At 40.6% G+C, this 14,711-nt stretch overlaps 1 protein-coding gene across 1 annotated transcript in view; it reads right to left on the reverse strand.

Moving 5' to 3' along the window:
- Nucleotides 1-402: 402 nt before the first annotated feature.
- LOC138955718 (uncharacterized) overlaps nt 403-14,711 on the reverse strand; it is a gene marked incomplete at both ends in the record, with an annotated part of 51,565 nt that continues 37,256 nt past the window's right edge. Inside the window, 3 exons of the mRNA XM_070327269.1 lie at nt 403-528; nt 1,899-2,225; nt 7,615-7,896. Of these exons, the coding sequence (XP_070183370.1) occupies nt 403-528; nt 1,899-2,225; nt 7,615-7,896 (735 nt within the window). The remainder of the gene's footprint in view (nt 529-1,898; nt 2,226-7,614; nt 7,897-14,711) is intronic.

Raw genomic sequence — 14,711 nt, forward strand, 5'->3', positions numbered from 1 at the left:
TACTGGCTCTAGTGTTCACGCATACCGGCATGACGACATACAGGCGCTGCATATGTACTAACAGAGAACAGCAGGCCAACACACATGTCTTGTTTCATAGGTAGTATAGGGATAATACAATCATGTCAAGGAATAACTTACATCTGATGACAAACAGTTTACGTACAACAGGACAAACAGATTCAAAAGAACCGAGCTTTGGGGTGCATTGATTTTAAGTCCTCTCCTTGAAAGGGGGCTGTTTGGGAGAAAACGATTGCTTGTCTTGAAATAATTTTACATGAGCACGATGTTATTCCCCACAAGCTAGCTGTCAAACATGAAGCATTCAATGTGTGTTGGCTTGTTGTGCCTTTAAGACATATGCACTGACAATGAAATATATTGATAAGAAAATGTCACCTTTTCTTCTCTTCAAGACAATGACAACAACAACGGCGATGATTACAGCAACAACAACAGCTCCAACGACACCCCCAATAACAGCAGCGTTTCCTGATGGAGATTCTTGAGATCGTGATACTGGAGCTGGAAACATGCAAACAATTTTTTTTAATATTTAAAACACAAGAGGATTAACAACTTGCCAAGGTTTCGCTTTAACAGAAACGCTATTGGCAGCTTAACATCAGACCAAAGACTAGGGCCGGGGACAACGGACTAAAAAAGTGGGTGTGGAAGGGAGGATATGCGGACACACACACACACACACACACACACACACACACACACACACATCATTTTTAAGGAGGGGTTTCCAAATTTCTTTTCGGGACAGATCGACGACGCGAAGCGTTAAGTTGAGGTCGCAAAGCGCCCCAACCTCATAGGGTAGTCCAGGGGCATATGCCCCCCCCCCCCCCCCCACGGGAATATGATGATAATGACAAGAAAACTTGAGCAATCTGGTACAATCTGAGCCAAGAAACTTCCCCGAATACACCAGCCAAAAGTTAATTTAAGAAGACAAATTTGGAACAAAACAACATGAGCCAACAAATTACCCGACAACGTTCCAAAACCATAATTTAGAAGACACGGCTCCGAGGGGTGTCCGGGGGCATGCCCCCCTCCACCCACCCTCCGACAATTTTGATAAAAAAACAAGGATAATATGCAGTCTGGGAAATCATCCTTTTCTTTAATTTTAAATTTATTTATTTTATTTTTTATTTATTGTTTTTTTCTCTCCATTATATTTAGGCTGGGGGGGGGGGGGTGTTTCCGGAAACCCGGGAAACCCCAAGTGGATCTGCCTCTGCACGTACACACACAAACACGTACACACACACACCCACACACACACACACACCACACACACACACACACCACACACACGTACCTAAAGTGTGGATGGTTACCTAAGAGGCGGCACTGGGTGTAGTGCCTTTCTAGTGCACTTGCACTACAACAGCACTGGGTGCAGTACTCGCTCCGGCATCGAAGAATTTTGCACTAAAAAATGCACAAAATTTGACCTATTTCGTCGCCTATAGAGGACGGAAAGAATGTCATTTTGAACATTGTTATGACATTCTTTCCGTCAAAAAAGTCAATTTAACGGTGTTAAATGAAGCGAGCATCCACACAATTAGGTTGCCATCCAGAGTTTAGGTTGCCATCCACGTGTGGATAGTTGCCTTATGGTGATTTAGGCAACCAAACCTGTGGAAACATGGGTACACACACACCCACGCACACACACACACACACACACACACACACACACACACACACACACACACACACACACACACACACGCAGAGGATAATATAACGGTTAGGTAGAGGGTTTACAACATATATATGCGAATGACACAAAACTGCAGTTCACGTCCAATCTGAAAAACAGTTGGCACGATATTCACAATGTTGTCATTCATAAAGGTGATACTAACCTTTGTATTTTATTTCAAATGTGGCATTTGTGTTGCCCTGTCTGTTCGTGAGGGTGACTTGATAGTCTCCTGCAGCTTCATCGGATGTTACGTTATACACAGTAATAGTGCACGTCGACTGGTGTATCATCCCTCCAATTGCTTTACAACTGCCGTTCATTTGAATGCTGTCAGGAAGTTCTGTTGGACTGCCCTTGGTACTTTCTGATTTTCCGAGGTACGACAAGTTGAGAGTAGGTGCAGGATAGGCAGTAACAGTGAAGGTTCTTTCGTCTTTTTTATCATTGAAGTTCAATGCTGGTATTTTCATCAAAGTTCGAGGTAAGCCTGTCAAGATATAAAAAGGCATACAGTACGAGAGCAGCCCTCAAATAGCAGATAGCAGCAGAACAAACAAGACTGGCACGTCAAGACAAACAAATAAGAAAAAAAGTCGCGTAAGGCGAAATTACTACATTTAGTCAAGCTGTGGAACTCACAGAATGAAACTGAACGCACTGCATTTTTTCACAATGACCGTAGTCCGCCGCTTGTGCAAAACAGAGTGAAACTGACGAGCCTGTTCAGCGCGGTAGTGGTTTCGCTGTGCTGCATAGCACGCTTTTCTGTACCTCTCTTCGTTTTAACTTTCTGAGCGTGTTTTTAATCCAAACATATCATATCTATATGTTTTTGGAATCAGGAACCGACAGGGAATAAGATGAAATTGTTTTTAAATCGATTTCGGAAATTTAATTTTGATCATAATTTTTATATTTTTAATTTTCAGAGCTTGTTTTTAATCCAAATATAACATATTTATATGTTTTTGGAATCAAGAAATGATGAAGAATAAGATGAACGTAAACTTTGATCGTTTTATAAAATTTGTTTTTATTACAATTTTCAGATTTTTAATGACCAAAGTCATTGATTAATTTTTAAGCCACCATGCTGAAATGCAACACCGAAGTCCGGCCTTCGTCGAATATTGCTTGGCCAAAATTTCAATCAATTTGATTGAAAAATGAGGGTGTGACAGTGCCGCCTCAACTTTTACAAAAAGCCGGATATGACGTCATCAAAGGTATTTATCGAAAAAATGAAAAAAATTCCGGGGATATCTTTCCCAGGAACTCTCATGTCAAATTTCATAAAGATCGGTTCACACATACACCACGACCCTCGTCTCGATTCCCCCTCTATGTTAAAACATTTAGTCAACAAGTCGCGTAAGGCAAAAATACAACATTTAGTCAAGCTGTCGAACTCACAGAATGAAACTGAACGCAATGCAATTTTTCAGCAAGACCGTATACTCGTAGCATCGTCAGTCCACCGCTCGTGGCAAAGGCAGTGAAATTGACAAGAAGAGCGGGGTAGTAGTTGCGCTGAGAAGGATAACACGCTTTTCTGTACCTCTCTTCGTTTTAACTTTCTGAGCGTGTTTTTAATCCAAACATATCATATCTATATGTTTTTGGAATCAGGAACCGACAAGGAATAAGATGAAAGTGTTTTTAAATTGATTTAGAAAATTTAATTTTGATCATAATTTTTATATTTTTAATTTTCAGAGCTTGTTTTTAATCCAAATATAACATATTTATATGTTTTTGGAATCAGAAAATGATGAAGAATAAGATGAACGTAAATTTGGATCATTTTATATATATATTTGTTTTTTTACAATTTTCAGATTTTTAATGACCAAAGTCATTAATTAATTTTTAAGCCACCAAGCTGAAATGCAATACCGAAGTCCGGCGTTTGTCGAAGATTGCTTGGCCAAAATTTCAATCAATTTGATTGAAAAATGAGGGTGTGACAGTGCCGCCTCAACCTTTACAAAAAGCCGGATATGACGTCATCAAAGGTATTTATCGAAAAAAAGAAAAAAACGTCCGGGGATATCATTCCCAGGAACTCTCATGTAAAATTTCATAAAGATCGGTCCAGTAGTTTGGTCTGAATCGCTCTACACACACACACACACACGCACACACAGACACACACACATACACCACGACCCTCGTCTCGATTCCCCCTCTATGTTAAAACATTTAGTCAAAACTTGACTAAATGTAAAAAGAAGTCCGGTAACAGTCAAAAGGCTGCTGCAGTGATTAAGTGGTGATTCAATGTATCGTTATTCGCCAAACCTGTATGCTTTTGGACAAATCTAATGTGCCAGCAGCTTTCGGGATCATACAGAGAACGGCATTCGTATAAATTAGTTTTTGGCTCACGTAAGTGTAGCCTATGCGATCGTAACTTTGTCTGTCTGTGCGTGCGTGCGTGCGTGCGTGCGTATGTGCGTGTGTATGTCTGTGGTAGAAACTCTAACATTTGAAGACGTCACATTACATTGACGTCACATTATGACGTAAGAGGGTTAGACGTCACGCGAAGGAAGTACTGAAAGTCTCGGTCATTATATTTAGTCAAGTTTTGACTAAATATTTTAACATCGAGGGGGAATCGAAACGAGGGTCGTGGTGTATGTGCGTGTGTCTGTGTGTGTGTCTGTGTGTCTGTGTGTGTGTGTAGAGCGATTCAGACTAAACTACTGGACCGATCTTTATGAAATTTGACATGAGAGTTCCTGGGTATGAAATCCCCGAACGTTTTTTTCATTTTTTTGATAAATGTCTTTGATGACGTCATATCCGGCTTTTCGTGAAAGTTGAGGCGGCACTGTCACGCCCTCATTTTTCAACCAAATTGGTTGAAATTTTGGTCAAGTACTCTTCGACGAAGCCCGGGGTTCGGTATTGCATTTCAGCTTGGTGGCTTAAAAATTAATTAATGACTTTGGTCATTAAAAATCTGAAAATTGTAAAAAAAAATAAAAATTTATAAAACGATCCAAATTTACGTTTATCTTATTTTCCATCATTTGCTGATTCCAAAAACATATAAATATGTTATATTCGGATTAAAAACAAGCTCTGAAAATTAAATATATAAAATATATTATCAATTTTTTTTTTCGAAATCAATTTAAAAACACTTTCATCTTATTCCTTGTCGGTTCCTGATTCCAAAAATATATAGATATGATATGTTTGGATTAAAAACACGCTCAGAAAGTTAAAACGAACAGAGGTACAGAAAAGCGTGCTATGCAGCATAGCGTAACCACTACCCCGCTCTTCTTGTCAATTTCACTGCCAATGCTGTGAGCGGTGAACCACGAGTATACGGTCTTGCTGCGTTGCGTTGCGTTCAGTTTCATTCTGTGAGTTCGACAGCTACTTGACTAAATATTGTATTTTCGCCTTACGCGACTTGTTATTATTTTGAGCGCGCCGAGACTAGTTGGCAGTCGTGTCCTTGTAAGTAGGCTACATGCAGACAGACAGATCTAGATCTAGTGTCTCGCTTTCTTGCACAGTTTCACCTATGCTCTTTCTGTGTGTGTGTGTGTGTGTGTGTGTGTATATGTGTGTGTGTGTGTGTGTGTGTATGAGTGTGTGTGTGTGTGTGTGTGTGTGTGTGTGTGTGTGTGTGTGTGTGTGTGTGTGTGTGTGTGTGTGTGTGTGTGTGTGTGTGTGACGGAGTGATTGAGTTTGTGTTACTGTTTGTCGATTTCTTACGTGAGCCTTGATGGCTTCGCCTCTTGTTTTTTTTTTAACAAGGCTCTCCATAAATGCTCAATTATTTATCAGTACTCCCCCCCCCCCCCCCCCAACCTCTCCCTAAAAAAGAAGAACGTTTAGTTCATGGAATATTAAATCGCATGAACAATAAACTAGTTACAAGAACCTTAATCAAGTGATCTTTTGAAACCACAAACTGACGACTACATTGGGGAACAAGAAGGGCAAAGCCCATACGACTCACATGCTTGACCTCGACCTTTAGGGTAACTAAACCTAGCAATGACATCATACACTAAGAACTGCTTTACACATTTTTCCTACCAAAATACATGAGACCTTGACCCAAGGTCAAGGTCATCCAAGGTCATGCAACACAAAGCTGTTAATTCAAGACATAGGAAGTACAATGGTGCTTATTGGCTCTTTCTACCATGAGATATGGTCACTTTTAGTGGTTCACTACCTTATTTTGGTCACATTTCATAAGGGTCAAAGTGACCTTGACCTTGATCATATGTGACCAAATGTGTCTCATGATGAAAGCATAACATGTGCCCCACATAATTTTTAAGTTTGAAACAGTTATCTTCCATAGTTCAGGGTCAAGGTCACTTCAAAATATGTATACAATCCAACTTTGAAGAGCTCCTGTGACCTTGACCTTGAAGCAAGGTGAACCAAACTGGTATCAAAAGATGGGGCTTACTTTGCCCTATATATCATATGTAGGTGAGGTATTCAATCTCAAAAACTTCAGAGAAAATGTGAAAAATGTGAAAAATAGCTGTTTTTTAGACAACATTTATGGCCCCTGCGACCTTGACCTTGAAGCAAGGTCAAGATGCTATGTATGTTTTTTGGGGCCTTGTCATCATACACCATCTTGCCAAATTTGGTACTGATAGACTGAATAGTGTCCAAGAAATATCCAACGTTAAAGTTTTCCGGACGGACGGACGTCCGGACGTCCGGACGGACGGACGGACGGACGGACGGACGGACGGACGGACGACTCGGGTGAGTACATAGACTCACTTTTGCTTCGCATGTGAGTCAAAAAAGGAAAGTGGGTCACACGGGTTGAATAAACCACGAAAACTGGTGTGTTGTTTAAGCATGCTAACTCGCCATTAAAACGAACTGTGTCATGTAATGCTGTTAAATCCAGTTGCAAGTATGTTCCATAAGGTTAGAACTGCTTGCTTATTTCGTGAAAGATTGCGTCGTTCTGTAAACCTCATGTGAGGCTGAGTGATGCACACACATGTGCTTGTTTGTCTAGTTACACATCTTTGGATTAAGGATTTATTTCACAATGGTCACGTGACGGCTACTCAAATTAGGGTACCACCCACAACGACAGCCCCCGCTGTAGTGCATGTGTCTTGAATTCAATAATCGATCAAATATATTAAACATTCAACAATTTCAGCATATCGAAAGTATAGACTATCAGTGCAAGTAATTACATATCGCGATCTTTCATGCTTTTCTTGTTATACAATTTAGACTACAGTAGGTATCAACCGCGATATAAATTAAAGGCGGGTTTATACTAAGTCAGTTACGAAAGGTTACATTGCAAAAATAGTTGCAGTAACGATCCAGCAGATTTTTATATATTAATAACGTTATTGATGCCCGGAACGACTGCCTTCATATTGTGGAAAACATGCATCTTTACGAGTTTGGTACGTCTCTCTAGTCACGATTCATTTCACACCTACACCTTCTTACGCAATATATGAACATTTAAATGAAGACAACACATAATAAGCAATCATTCTACAAGCAGTACAAGACCCTGTTTTCTTTTTCCGATATCATTTTTGGTTCGCATTTTACCACGGTTTTAACAACACATTACTAAACTGAGCAAAAACATTATTGCATCCAATTTAGTTGGGGTACAAAAATGGGTGCAATAATATTTTTTCTCAGTTTAGCTACAGTGTGCTCAAATGTGACACGTTTCTTTCGCCGGGTTATCACACAGAATTATGAAAATGTACATTGAGAAGTTATGAGAAAAAAAAAGTGTAACAGACATATGCGTCAGGATGCAAATATCGTTACACAAAAATGGGCACACTTCCAATGCAAAGAGCAATAACACCATACATACAACTTACAGTTGACGTAGAGACGTGTTGAAGACGTGACGCTATCACCATAGCCGTTATTGGCAGTACAGGTGTAGTTCCCGCTGTATTGACACTGAGCCTTGCCGAGGGAATGGATCAGAGGAGACGACCCAGTGGCGATGGTGGACTTTGCCTTTAACAGTGTCAGCGTAGGATTAGGGTTGCCATCGGTTGCAGTACAGGTGAAAGACAAGTCAGAATTCTCACTGATTGTCACCGTCTGGTTTGGTGAAGTCGAGTTCAATTTCAACACTGTCTTCGATGGGGGAACTGTAACATGTATGGAGATGTTGCACTGTTTGATAGTGGGCTTGAAGCACACCTTATGGTCATAACCTTTTCTCTCTGGAGTTTGAGTAAAGTATACCTGCACCATCGGCTACCACACATGCACAGATTCCAATGTAATCATTTTAGTCAATCATGTGTCCCCAATTTGCTGGGCTGTTGGATAAAAAGCAAAGGTGAGCAACTTTTCTTTAAAGGCAGATTCATTCCCGTGTTAACTATAGTGTCAGCCCACCACTTGGACACATGTACCAAAATCGTTAGCCGGACTGCTTTTTGTGCATATGGATTTAAAAAAAAATCATGAATTGATTATCAAATAAGAAAAGCAAATCATTATACAGCTCACCGTCGTCCTCTGCAAAACAAATCAATGACAAATGTTCTGCTACTCTAGATAGATACAATTTAAAAAACATATTTTCCAACTTATTGACTCAAACCAGAATCTTAAAAGAAGGCAAAGACTTGGATCATGTCCACATGTAAATCAAACCCTGCATGACTAAGAAGTTTCAGAGATAACGCTCAATTTTTTAATCCGAACTTTGCCCCACCATGACTTTGAAACTTGAGGAGGGTCAACTAGATTTGGGTTTATGTTAACTAGTCAAAAGTCTCAACGGTTTAGCTTCAAAACGGTTGCAACAAATGATACCTTTCCATTTTTCATTTCCAAATGTGACTTTGAAATTAAACAAAGGACTTACCTCATGTGTGAAAGTTATCATACTGGACAACTGTGTGAATTTAATAGCCCTAGCTTGTAACCCTTTCAAGAAGTTAATACTTTTCCTTATTTTGAAGTGATCTGTTGACCATATGTCATGATCTGGACATTTTACGAGGGTAACCGGGGTTGTAACATGTCTGTAACATGTCTGACCCTAAAAGAATGAACAATTACAACGCAATAGCTTTAAAGCATTTACGAAATCAACAATATTCTATTTCAACATAAATCCGACCTTGCTGTGACCTTCACATTTAACAAAGGCGGACCAGATTTGCTTCATGTTTTGAAATCATGACCTCTACAGACATCCACAAAGTACTCATTAATATGACTAACTTTTTTTTTAATGCGAGGGCGCTGGTCTTCTACGACGCTTATTTCTCGAGGTAGGCGTAATATGACGAGGAACAGCAATAATCGGCAGCAGCGTGGGAGGTATTTCTTTGGTGAAGATTGGCCAAAATAAATCTGGACAGTTCGGTTGAGGCAGTTAAAAAGTAGACATAATTTTACTTGATGGCTGAGACTGAGTTGGTACGCAAAATGTTTCTTTCTTCAACCCGCAAGATTAAATATGACGTCAATCCAGATTTAATCATCCCAGACTGTTCGGTATTTCAATCAGTGTGATTTGTCAGCACTTTGTTCTGTGTGCGTTTTGACTGACCAGACGTGTTAAAAAAAGCATCAACATTTATTGCTGTGAAACAGCTAAATATCAAATGAAAAGGTAGCGTGCAGAAATATGTTTGAGTCTTGCAAGACTTTAAACAAAACCGAACTCTCCCTTGGAAGAAAATGAAAATGTATGCGTGTCGTGTGCTTTGAAGGTAGGGAGGTTTTGAAGCTTACACGGCAAATCGCAAATCACATTGGACAAGATTGTTGTTATTATTCTTTCTCTGAAGTACCGTACATTTGTTAGTAACAGTGTGTTGAGCTGTGCCTTAGAAAGTAACGGAAAAAAGCAAAGCATTTTATTTGGAACTTACTGCGACGTTGATATGCCAAAACAAGTCTAGCACAAACAAACCAGGCTGGTTTGGAAGTGTCACATTTTGGAAGAACATCTTAAAGTTTAGGGGAAGGACCTCTGCTATAGACTGACTACTATTCTGAAATACTAATGCTGCTAAAGTCACGCCGGAGGAAGGTGTACGCCCGTTATAGGGCATATTGCCTTCTCCGCTGAAATCTGAGACAAGAGAAGCCGGATCGAAGGTAAATACTCGCACAAAATGTACTAGAACTCGTAAACTTTGTTTTGTGTATATTGGCAACTTTCAGGAGGCAACTGCACAAACCCTTTGTCTATCACATACGTGATTTTTTTTCCATAGTACCCGCTCTGTACGTGAAGTTTGCACTTACTTTTGTTCCAATCGAATGTCAAACCCCCCCTAACATGGGGATTTTTTGTTTTCATTATCTAAGCATTACCCTGCTACTACAGCAGTTCGAACAAGTTGTACTACTACTACTACTAATAATAATAAATGAGCATTTACATAGCGCAACATCATAACTTTACATTTATGCTCTTTGCGCTTGACACATTTAAAATTAAAACACAGTTATATAAGCATTTACATCTACATTCATAGTCAACAACGCTTAATTAAAAGCGTACACCATCAAACATACATTACAAAAGATTCTTCCACTAACTAAGTAATAAAAACATGCGACGAGTTGTGCGAAGATGTTGCCCATGTAGCCTTTTCTTTGCAACTAATTTTGATTTCAAAGAGACCAAGTGCGAAAAATGAGTGTACGCTTCTGCTCCAAAGCGGTGTATGCCTCTGTATCCCTTTTCCGATCTGGAGGTGTACGGTTCTGTTCATTTCTAACGATGAATAGCAGTTGAACAATATGGCCATGGTTGGTACGTTCTTGAAAATTGGGACTTACGGTGGTTTGGGTAAGGAGTGGAGTACACTTACGTTGCATTCAGAGGTGAAGATGTCAACATGATTATAACTGTACTATGCACTTTTTCTTGTCCTAGCGAAGCTGGAGGTACCCCACGAACGCTATACTGTACTCGACTTGAGAAATGTTCATGCCGATAATACATGATAAAGAAGGATTCTTAGTGACCTAACTGAGGCTACAGTTGGGCATGGAAGTTCAGAAAAATTGGGAACATACTAACTAAAATACGGTGGGTGCTGACCAATTCTTCGATTTTTGATCTAACGCCATCCAGGGCCGCTTTGTTGGGGTAGAATTTCTGAGACTACAGCAATAATGCTCGCGGAAGTAGACAACGTCACGATGTTTTCACGTCAATGCATCGTGACGTCATCCCCTCTCTTGGACCTTTTTCTCGTGCGCATGGTGTGTGTGTGCGTGCATGTTTATGTCCACAAGTGTGTGTGTGTGTGTGTGTGTGTGTTTGTGTGTGTGTATGTGTGTGTGTGTGTGTGCGCGTTTGTGTGTGCGTAGTTGTGTGTGTGCGTGTGTGTGTTAATGTGTGTATGTGAGTGTGTGTGTGTGTGTGTGTGTGTGTGTGTGTGTGCGTGTGTGTGGGGGGGAGAGAGAGTGTGTGTGTGAGAGAGTGTGTGTGAGAGAGAGAGGGCAGGGGAGAGATAGAGCGAGAGAGAGAGAGAGAGAGAGGGGGAGGGAGAAATAGAGAGAGAGAGAGAGAGAGAGAGAGAGAGAGAGAGAGAGAGAGAGAGAGAGAGAGAGAGAGGTGATTTGTTCTTTGCGGGGGGTATGCAGTGCCTAATTGGCATTGCCCTTCTACTTAAAAACGTGAACATCGGTGTAAGTGATATGCTACTCGCGCTTCTCAGTGCTGCACCGCCAGCACACTTACACACTTTATCTCCCCGCTTTATTGCCCCATGTTCTTTCTCTAAACATGCATTGCCTTTGCGTTTTTCTCTAGGACAGAGGTAGGAGCGGTGTGTGTGTGTGTGTGTGTGTGGGGGGGGGGTGGTGGTGGTGATTGGGTATGTGTAAAAAAAACGTGTTTGGGATTGTGTTGATATGATATATTACATCTAGCAAACATATTTGTACGTTTCGAACATGTTAAATCCGCTTCTTTGCGCGAATTTAACGCATAACGCACACACAGAATGATACAGAACCGTACACCCACTGGGAACAGAAGCGTACACCACGTGTTTTGAAGGGGGGTACAGAAGCGTATCCCAACATTTGCAGGTACTCTTACAAAAGGCCTTACTGTGCCGCAGTACGTCATAGTACAGATAAACCCAAATAACACAATAAAGGGGAGATATGGTACAATATTACGAATGTGAAATTGTTTAGGCTAGTGTGGTGTATAACTGCAGGGAAAGTCAAATTGTCGAATTTGAATCCATAACGCCGCGCGGCCGCATTTATGACCACAAAACGTACTCTAATTTCCCGTAAAGGCATGAATACGAATATTTTGCAACGTAGCTGCATTGAGGAGTACCTATACATTATTTTGTATGTGACTGTTAATCGATGTACTTGTAATTTAGCCCCCAAACATGTATTTCATGCAGCAACTTAACTACGTCTGAGGACTAAATTGCTGCGAAACCCAGCGGAGAAGGCGATATGCCCTAAAACGGGCGTACACCTTCCTCCGGCGAGAGAGCATTCAAAACAATTTCATTCGGCACATTCACGGTGTCAACTGATTCCGGCTATATGGTTTGTACAACAAATGTTTCCGTTCATGCAATCTAATTTTTGGCACTTGGTTGAAGAACTATGTTGCGGTAAGTCTTGTGGGCAGCGCACATTCATGATATTGCAAGAAAAAGGTAGTAGATTTATTGAGCTATGTGTACAATAATTGCCAAGGTACAAGTCAACCTCGTAAACCACACGTGTTAACATTGCATGTGGTTTTCAAAATGTTCTTGGTTTTCTCGCTCTGTGATCCAAACCGACCCTTGAATTGCACATGAGCACCAGAAACATAACCTTCAATGGATGTGTGGTTTAATGGTCGTCTGATAGCACAACGTACGCCTGCGAGTGATACTGAACCTATGAGAATCCTTAAATGTTTTGTATTTGCGTTTGTACTGATTTTGACAAACTAGGAGTCCGTTCGTACCACTTTCATCAAATTGTTTCAGTTGAGCAATGTGTTTGGTGTTTGGGATATAGCTCAGTTGGTAGCGCGCTGGATTTGTATTCAGTTGGCCGCTGTCAGCGCGAGTTCGATCCCAGGTTCGGCGGAAATTTATTTCACAGAGTCAACTTTGTGTGCAGACTCTCTTCGGTGTCCGAACCACCCCCCGTGTATACTACATTGGGTGTGCACGTTAAAGATCCCACGATTGACAAAAGGGTCTTTCCTGGCAAAATTGCTTTGGCACAGTTAATAATTGTCTACCATACCCGTGTGACTTGGAATAAGGCCGTGAAAGGTAAATATGCGCCGACATGGCTGCAATCTACTGGCCGTATAAAATTTCATCTCACACGGCATCACTGCAGAGCGCCTAGAACTGTACCCACGGAATATGCGCGATATAAGCGTCATTGATTGATTGATTGATATCTTTCGGGGTTGTTTTGATATAACATCACAGGTAGAGTTATGCACGTTTGCTGGTTTTGCAGCACCTCAACTGAGATTGTGTAAATAATTGGCATGTATTTGCTCATACCGGGTGACCCCTCCAAAATGACACCCACAAACATGCTAATGTGGACGTGGACTGGGTGGCCGAGTGGTAACGCACTTGCGCTCGGAAGCGAGAGGTTGCGAGTTCGACCCTGGGTCAGGGCGTTAGCAATTTTCTACCCCCCTGGCCTAACCTAGGTGGTGGGTTCAAGTGCTAGTCTTTCGGATGAGACGAAAAACCGAGGTCCCTTCGTGTACACTACATTGGGGTGTGCACGTTAAAGACCCCACGATTGACAAAAGGGTCTTTCCTGGCAAAATTGTATAGGCATAGATAAAAAATGTCCACCAAAATACCCGTGTGACTTGGAATAATAGGCCGTGAAAAGTAGGATATGCGCCGAAATGGCTGCGATCTGCTGGTCGATGTGAATGCGTGATGTATTGTGTAAAAATTTCCATCTCACGATCCCTGCGCCTTGAGTCCGAGTCTGGAGATACGCGCGCGATATAAGACTTCATATAATAACTTCTACAACTGTTGACCGAATAACTTAATATTTAGTGTACAATAACAGCAGCTTATGCATGACCTTTGTGTAGATTAAATGGTCTGAATGTTGTGCCATTTCAACAATGACTTTGGTCATTAAAAATCTGAAAATTGTAATTAATTTTTTTTTTATATAAAACGATCCAAAATTACGTTTATCTTATTTTTTATCATTTTCTGATTCCAAAAACATATACAATATTCGGATTAAAAACAAGCTCTGAAAATTAGAAATATAAACATTATGAGCAAAATCAAATTTTCGAAATCGATTTAAAAACAATTTCATCTTATTCCTTGTTCGTTCGTGATTCCAAAAACATATAGATATGGTATGTTTGGATTAAAAACACGTTCAGAGAGTTAAAAAGAATACACATGATACCCCCCCCCCCCCCCCCCCCCCCCTGCGTGCATGGAGTGTTTTGAATTTGTATGTATATATATGGCTTTTTCTCATTCCGTTGCTTTGTCATGTTTTTTCTTTTGAGTTTTGAGTATTGTTTGCATGGAGTTCGGTATTTTAATTTTGCTTGTATGGTTTTGCTTGTATGACTTTGTTTTGTCTTTACCCTGTTTGCTTGGTCTTGCGTGCTTGGAGTGTGTTAAGCTTTTGTGTTTGCTTGCATGGAGTATGCTGAGTATGCTATGTTATGTAGATTGTGGGTCTTGTTCATTGTGTATGGTTTTATTATTAGTTATGTTAATTCTAGTTATTGTAAAGCGCATTGAGCATATATATGATTATGCGCTATAGCAAATGTCCATTATTATTATTATTATTATTAGGTACAGAAAAGCGTGCTATCCTTCTTAGCGCAACTACTACCCCGCTCTTCTTGTCAATTTCACTGCCTTTGCCATGAGCGGTGGACAGACGATGCTACGAGTGTACGGTCTTGCGGACAAAATACAATGCG

The sequence above is a fragment of the Littorina saxatilis genome, unplaced genomic scaffold (assembly GCF_037325665.1).
Source record: "Littorina saxatilis isolate snail1 unplaced genomic scaffold, US_GU_Lsax_2.0 scaffold_910, whole genome shotgun sequence".
Classification (NCBI taxonomy): domain Eukaryota; kingdom Metazoa; phylum Mollusca; class Gastropoda; order Littorinimorpha; family Littorinidae; genus Littorina; species Littorina saxatilis.